The 7913-nt window shown below is 46.0% G+C and overlaps 1 protein-coding gene across 3 annotated transcripts in view; it reads left to right on the plus strand.

Annotated features, from left to right (window-relative positions):
- The window catches only part of WDR66 (WD repeat domain 66), a 22384-nt gene extending 16002 nt beyond the window's left edge, over positions 1 to 6382 (plus strand). For 2 of the 3 annotated variants that reach the window (XM_019538729.1, XM_019538728.1), the window contains 4 exons: positions 1229 to 1319; positions 1526 to 1669; positions 3695 to 3923; positions 5120 to 6159. In XM_019538729.1, coding sequence (XP_019394274.1) covers positions 1229 to 1319; positions 1526 to 1669; positions 3695 to 3923; positions 5120 to 5379 — 724 coding nt within the window. In that variant the 3' untranslated portion in view covers positions 5380 to 6159. The other variant, XM_019538730.1, reaches the window with a different exon arrangement.
- The last annotated feature ends 1531 nt before the right edge of the window (positions 6383 to 7913 follow it).

A 7913-nucleotide genomic window follows, 5' to 3' on the forward strand; every position in this document is an offset into this window, starting at 1 on the left:
CACACATGTACCTTGCAAATCACTGAGTTGCAACATTGCTCACTTCAACTATGGCAGGTCCTGATGCTTCCCTGGTGATGGCCCTGCAGAAGTGCAATGCTAACGTTTGTTGAACCCGAGTGCCAGAGCAGAGGAGACCTGACTGGGGAAGCAGTGCTTTTGTTTATTTGTGTTTCCCACTTCATGTGCCAGTCAGCTGGGGGGTGGGGGGTGTCAGAAAGGACAACGTTTTAACCAAGGGGATAGAATATAAATGATCCTTTTTTATAAAGTTTGGCCAGCGTCCAGGCAACATTGAATTTCTTTGTAATTTGTTTTTGGAACAAAGCTCTTTACGAGCTAATTATCACATTATTGCTGTTTCTGGCATCTGTGGTGTCTCCGCTATGTTTAGTGTCCAAATAACTTAATTATAAAAGCTTGTCAAAAGCGCAGTGAGCAGTGCAACAAAGGTGCGGGGCACAGCTGGTTGTTACACGTGGGGCCATGCGCACTGGCGTTACCAGTGTGGTGGCAGCACCCGGCTCTGTGTTTTGTTCCGTTTTCACTGTGGGAGCTGCTGCTTTTTTGCATCCTCACTGACCCACGTGGCTCTTCTGGCTCCAGCTGCCTGCAACACTGAAATGTAGAGCAGAGATGATAGCGCTCGAGCATTTTTAGCATATGTCTGCCAGATGTGGGCCACTGTCATTTGCTGGAGGGAACACAGAGCCTGGGTAACTGATACCGGTGACGAACAGGGAGGGAGCATGTGGAATGGTTAGAGCAAGGGAACACAAGGCGAGAGTATGTGTGTTCTGCCGTGAGCTCAGTACCTGAGCCCTTCATGTGTTCAAAATGCTGCCCTGACGTTAGCTACCATCTCTGGGAGGTAGCATGGTTAAATACCAAACAATGAGGCTTCAGCGAGTCAGCGGTGAAGCCAGGATTAAAATCCAGGAGCTCCTGGCTCCCAGCCCTGTGCTCGTTCCTGTAGGTTTGGAGGACTAGTTAATAATCATTACTTCCCTGGGTACGTAAAATATCGTGGAGATCCTTGGATGAGAAGTGCTGATGCAGTGCGGGCTGGTGATGGAGGAGCACTTGGCTCGGGGCAGAACTGCCTCTCCTGTTTGCTTGGAGGTGGGCAGATCTGACTGACTTGGCAGTTGTAATGGGCAGAGGGGGGAGAATGACATCCCTCCTTGCACAAATGCATTCAAAGCTCTCCCTCTTTTCTCATCCCCAGTGCTTTGGAGGCCGCTGTTTCCCTGGGTGGTGAGGATTTGATCCCATTCTACAACCTGCTGGATGGTGGCAGAGATGGCGAATTCTTCAGGGTAACTTAAACTCACAACAAACATTATGTGGTAACATCTGGTTAAGATTTTAGATTTAATTCATAGCAGTCTGGCAATTTTTTGTGTCCAAATCTGCTTTAACAACAATCTCGTTGATATTCCTGTTAGTAAATCTTAAAAGAAGCTTATCTTCTGTGCCTATTGGGTAACTGCTCTTTACTTTATTTCACTTAATTCCTTCTCAGGAGCTGGAGGACTATTTTTACTATGCACAGCTGCGGAGCCAGGGCATCGATACAATGGAGACCAGACAGGTGTCAACTCACATTCCCTTGGAGGAAGTTCCTTTTGTAATGCGAGCAATGGGGTATTATCCATCAGAGGAAAAGGTTTGTGTGGCTTTGTTATAGAGCATGATTATGTTTATGGAGTATGTGTGCAGGCAGATCCCGATTTCTGGACTTAAGCTGTTCAGTCTGGACGCAGGGTGCTATGACTGTGGTAAGAATTTGGCTCTTTACTTTGCCCTATGCATTTTTTTTTCAAATACTCAGTGCTTTTTGGGAACTGGGTGGCTCCAGGAACTTGAGATCAATCCTGTCCAGGTCAGGAGAGCTCACAGGTTTTCCTCTGATAGCTGAGCAGTGGCCTAGGTCTAGTTCCCAGTGGAATAAACATTGAAGCACAAAAATCATCCACAGAGGAAACGTTCTGTGCTTTGGAAGGAACTGGGAGGGCATGGAGAACGATTTGAGACCCACTTGGAGTGTCATCTGCTGGTGTTTAGCCATAAACAAAGAGGATCTGAAACTCCTGGCTCTTTATACCATACTTGAAAACCTCTTGCTCACCCCTTGTGCCTTGCAAGGACACTGAGAATAATCTTATGTGGAAAAAGCACCTATAGGTGTGTATGTTGCTGTGTTGCTAGATATCTTCCTTGGCTCATCGTGGGGGAGGAAGGAATGTATTTTTCTAGAGCGTGGTGGCTGCAGGAAGCCTGAGGAGTATCTCTTAAGAAGGTGTAACAGTAATACATCTCAGAGCAGCATCTCAGTCAAGAAAGCAGACACTAAACCGCCTTGAAACTAGGCAACCTTCAATCCATTGCACAAAGCAGATGGGACAAATATAAAAGCACAGAGGGATCATCTGTCTCCAGAGCATTTTCATAAAGAAAAAGCAGAAGGGGAAAAAAAATCAGCATGGGCCCACTAACAGGGCTTCTGGGAATTGGTGCTTTTCTTTTGTGCTTTGCTCAGGCTGATATGAAACTGAAGCCCAGACCAGCTCACGGTGAATTCAAGTTGCTGTTTTTGCCCGGCACATTCATAGGAGGAATATAAGTCCATATTTCCATCTTCCCTGGGCCCCATTCAGTGGAAAAACTTGTAACATGAGGACAAAGGCCCAGGGCTGAATGCAAAAGCTTCCCCAGGGAGCTCTTGCGTCAGCGTCCCTTCCTGGGGAGTAGAATGCTTGGTACGTGTTGGCACTGGGAATTGTCCCAGCGTTTAGCTCTGCTTGTCTCTGCAAGGAGGCTGGCTCTTCAAGCGGAGCACAAAGAAGGCATGGAACAGAACCTGCCTTTTGAGCAAACATCTGCAAGGCTGTGTGCTACTCTGACACAGTGCCAGGTTTCAGGGAGACTGCTAGTGACAAGGACAGGCCTGGACTGCCTGACTGCCCAATAGAAGAGCTTCTTTATGAGTGATGCAGGGGAATAAAGGGCAGGATGTGGGACCCTTTGAGCAAATTCCAGCTCTGTCTTCTGCAGTTGCAGAGGGCCCCAGAGGCAGTTCAGCTCCGGATGTGTGTGCGCTGGGAGTGGGGGCAGGGAGAAGAGGCTTTCTGAAGCTCATCCAGGGTGTGCACATCATGTAGCCCAGCTGTAGAGAGACGAGTCCTAGACACAGTTGTGTCGTGGGGTGGATTCACTGCTTTGTGCATTGACTGCCTGAAATCCCCTGACTGGAGATGCAGCTGCAAGGGAGGGTTGCAGGAGCAGCCACGGGATACTGCACCTCTGCGTGGCATGGCCAGACTGATTCCCACCCCCCATCTCGTTTTGATTTCTCGACATATTTCACAACCAAAGATTTCCCCAGTATGTTGCATGCCAGGCAAAATGCTTTCCTGAGACGCGAAAGACCCTGGAGTATTGCAGGAGTTGTACTGCTGGAGTGGATGTAATTTGTGATTGTAATGAACAACAACTGCTCTAAAGTGACATGGTCAGCTAATCTGAGGCTGGATTCTAATCATAGTGATACTTGCGCAAACCCCGGGTAGCTCAGCTGGCTCCCGTGGAAGAGTCCGGATTTGTCCTGGCATCGCTGAGATCAGAAGCTAGCCTCGTACTTTTAAAATAAAAGAAACCTTTTTATAGCAGTGTTTCTTGCCTTGACTTTTAGATTGAAGATATAATAAATGAAGTAAAATTCAGTGAGTACGTGGCTACTGGGAAGCAGGTTACCAAAATCAATTTGGGAGATTTTATCAAACTCTACATAAATCATCGACCAGCATTTGGCTTGTCAGTTAAAGAAATACAAAGTGCCTTTCAAGTTCTTGGCTATGAAAATGAGAACGGAGAAAAAGTTATTAAGAGAGGAGACTTGCTACAGTTGCTTCAGTGTAGAGGTGAGCAATTATTTTTCCTGACATTAGCATGAGGTTTGCTGGTTCTGTCCCCCATTTCAAAAGTATCAGTGCCAGAAAAAAAAGGGAGTCAGAGACCTAGCTCTGTCCCTATGGTGTTACCCCATCTGTCTCAAAACTTAACATTAAATAATTAAACACATTGTAGTCTCCTCTTTGGAAATCACTGCAAGCTTGAAGCACCCCCACTGCTGCATGGAGAGTTCCAGACCTTGAAAATTTATTAAAGTGACATTTTATACATTGATACACTCTCCAAGAAATCAGTAGCACGAATTGAAAGGGAATCCAGAGGTGAGTGAGGAAAGCAATTAGAGGCCTGGAATGAACTCTACAAAGCGGTACTGTTTGGCTTAAAAATCACATGAATGAAAGGGACTTGAACAAAGTAACTGAACATTATGAGTGATCCCAACCTTGAGAAGGTAAATACTGGTAAGGTACTTCTACTTCCATTTTTTTATTATAAGAAGTTGGACGTTCAATTAAGTTTAAAAGGCAGCAAGCTTAAAAACAGGCGCAAAGAAATATTGTTTATTCAGCAACAAATCAATCTGTAAAGCCCATTGTCACAAGGCTTCATCAAGCTGAAGGGCTTCTTTACAGAAGGATGTTGACAAGAACTAGACATTGATACGAATGGTGATAACATCCACAAGTAGGTATACGAAGCAGGATAAAACATTTGTGTAAGAGAAAGAAACACTTGTGCTTTAGGACAAAACCATTAACTGGGTTGGGTCAGGAATACATTGTTCTGTGCAAGTTATTCCATATGAGCTGGCCAAAGAGTTTCTTGCTCCTGCTGTGAATGTGTGTGACACTGGCCTGTGCCACAGCCAGAGTACTGGACTGCATGGGCTACTGGGATTTCCTTTGAAAAGGAAATTGCAAAATGACTTCTTCAACAAACCAGTTCCAGTAGAGCCCCTCCCCCACTCCCCCCCCAGATATGAGACACTTTTATAGTGCACAAGAACAATTTTCTCTAGGATTAAATTTCTTCCATGAGGATCACTCAGTATGAGTGATGCTGGCAGCACCTTGAAGGAGCCCCATGACTTTTTCAAACCATGTTACTTTGGCTTCCCACTATTGCTCCAGATGTGGGTTAGGTTTGCATGAAAGATATTGAAATCTTAATAAGAGACTGTTTGTTTTTATTTTACTGTATGCAGGGGAGCACATGACAGAGGAGGAACTGGCAGAGTGTCTTTCCACCCTGCTGGGCATGAATCCTGAGGGAGGAACATCTGAGCTAGGTACTTGTGACCCTGCAGGTAAACATTTAATATTCTGCAAAGCACAGAAGTTAAATTTCTTTAGCTCCTTTAACACAATAATGCAACTTACAAGCCCTATCGCCCTCTGTCCAACAGCTGTCAAAAATGTGCATTTGAGATTGCAAGTGCAGTTGGAGTGCACGGATCAAAGATAGTGCATAGCCCTAACTTCCATGGGTATTGGATATTCATGCCCGGTCTATGAATCAAGTGTGCCAATGTGTAACAGTCTAAAATAGCATCCAGTGAGAGTTTTCTGCAGAAGATCTCTGGCTGCTGAAGGTGCTGTTAGAAGGAACTGCTTAGTGGCATAAGCCCCAGCCTTGATTAAAATAAAATCAGAGTAGGGTAGAAATACCACTGTTTCATTCTGAGGTAGATCCATTAGGTGCCGCACAATTTTCTGGCTTGCAGATGAGACTTTGCTAACCAAAGACCAGTATATTCTACACATCCCAGGCCGCCTTTGTAAGAATTAAAGCTTAAATCTGTTCTTTTCCCCCTACATTACTTGAAACAGGAAGTTGCTTTAGTCGTTAAAGCAAATGACTACAGTTTTCTGAAATCTGAATAACCGTATCTGAGATTGAGCACATTAATAATGACATTAGAACCATCTTAAAGGAATTCATGGACAAGGAGTGAAAATAACCTCATCGTGATTCGCACGGTCAGAACTGGAAGAGACCAATTACAGTGCTGTAGATCACTTAGTCTATGTCTAGTCCTCAGTGGCTGTAGGAAATGTGCTGCATCTTATAGGATCAGGCCCTTTTCTTCTCCTCACAGGAGATGTATCACTTTAACACTTAACACTGTTTAAGACCTCTTTTGTATACCTTTGTAGACATTCTACTCCCAAACTACTGGTTACCAGTGTTCTTGATCGGGAAACTTGATGGTTTTGTCGGGGGGTGTTTGGCTTTTTTTTTTCCCTCTAGGTGCAGCAGGTTTGATTGAAGAAGAAATTCCAGAGGAAATCACAGCAGAGAGATTCACTGCTGACATTCTTGGCTTACCTATTCCTGAACCAGAAAAAAACAAACTAGAAAAAACAGATGAACGCATTAGCAGTGAAAGGTCTGGAAAGGTATAATTGCCACGGCATTTGTAGTTCCCTTGTATTTTTTTTAAGAAATAAAGAGAATTTCAGGTGTATGGAATTCCAGGGGATCCTATCAGTTCAGTGTTATCAAGAGATTAGAAATACTCCCAAAGACTGGCCAAACAGCACTGTGGCTTGGGTGGGTGATTAAGAGGAAGTGGCTTGCTCCATGTGCAGGGGTAGGAAACACTTTGGCGGCCCAGTAAATGCCCTGAAAGATGCAAAATCAGGAAGGGTTAAATGAACTTGCAGCTAACGCCAGCATTGCAGCTTCCACTGCTGGTGCCTTTCCAAGGGGTAATGCTGCGGTCCTGCTCCCAGACCATCCAGGCCCATTAGAGATGCATCCGTTTCAGGGAGAAGGCAACCTGAACTGTTGTAGTTGCTTTATGCCATTAATAATCCTCCTTCCCAAGGGGGTTCTTCCTGTGCCTGGTAGTGCTGGTGTCAAGGCAGGTTTACATCAGGGCTCGGTGCAAAGCTGTGGTAATGTATTCCAGTCTCAGCACGTTAAAGTTTGTTCACAAAAAACAGATGGTCAAATAGCAATTAATAAGTACAGTATCTGATGATATGCATTGATAAGTGCGGTATATGTTATGCCCGGATGGTTAATTAGACGCAGAGCCAACAAATCTCTGTCAAAGGAAGCACATTCTATTTAGGGACAGAGATTAAAAATTGAGTTCCCTTTTTTTGCTCCTTGTATTTTGTTTTTCTCTCTAGAAGTGTTAATTCTAATTAGCTGTGTAATACCAATGGGACAGCATCTTACTTGGTGTGTGTATATAAACAGCATAATGAAGCTGATGCAAGTTGCTGTAGAAAGATTCAGTGAAGAGCTGTTGAGCACATTTCCTTCTTTACATCATCCTCAGCATCAATTTGAATAATAATGTAGACCCTTGTGAAGTGTTCCTTTCAGCGGCAATGCTTGTAGGATGGAGATTAGCATTGGATTGAGGAGAAAGAGCAGGATATAAAGGGTGTCGTTTGCTTTCCAGCCGCCGTGCAACGAAGGGTCCGATAGTGCCGGGATGTGATAGTAAAGAGGCGTCACTTTGCATGATTCCCCCCCAGTCTCTTTATTGATCCCCCCTTTCATGGATGGTGTTGATGTCTCCCCCCCTTTATTGATGTCTGCTGTCCCCTTTATTGATGCCATTGATGTCTTCCCCCCCTTTATGGATGCCTATATGGATAAATGACGCTATCCATGCACATATGCTTAAACGTCTCTCTCCGGGCCGTGCCTCGTGTCAGGTCTCGGCGGTGTCAAGCTGGGGCTCTGGCTGAGCACTCGTCGCAACGTCTCCGCTGGGGCGCGCGCCGCACTTTCGGTCGCACGCCACAGGCCCTCGCCCTCCGTGACCAGTCGTGCCACACAAGCGCTGCCACTGCACTGGGGCAATAGGCGCGGTGGTCAGGCCCCGGCGCAGTGGTGCGAGGGTCGGGGCGCAGGCCTGGCGAGGGGCAGGGGCCACCTCAGGCCTGGCAGGTGCCGGTGTTTTGGGGCGAGGGGGTCGGGCTTGAGGCCCAGGCCCAGCTGGCTGCCCCGCGGCCTGAGGCGAGGCGCGGCGCGGC

Source organism: Crocodylus porosus, unplaced genomic scaffold, assembly GCF_001723895.1.
Source record: "Crocodylus porosus isolate Cpor-Errol unplaced genomic scaffold, CroPor_comp1, whole genome shotgun sequence".
Classification (NCBI taxonomy): domain Eukaryota; kingdom Metazoa; phylum Chordata; order Crocodylia; family Crocodylidae; genus Crocodylus; species Crocodylus porosus.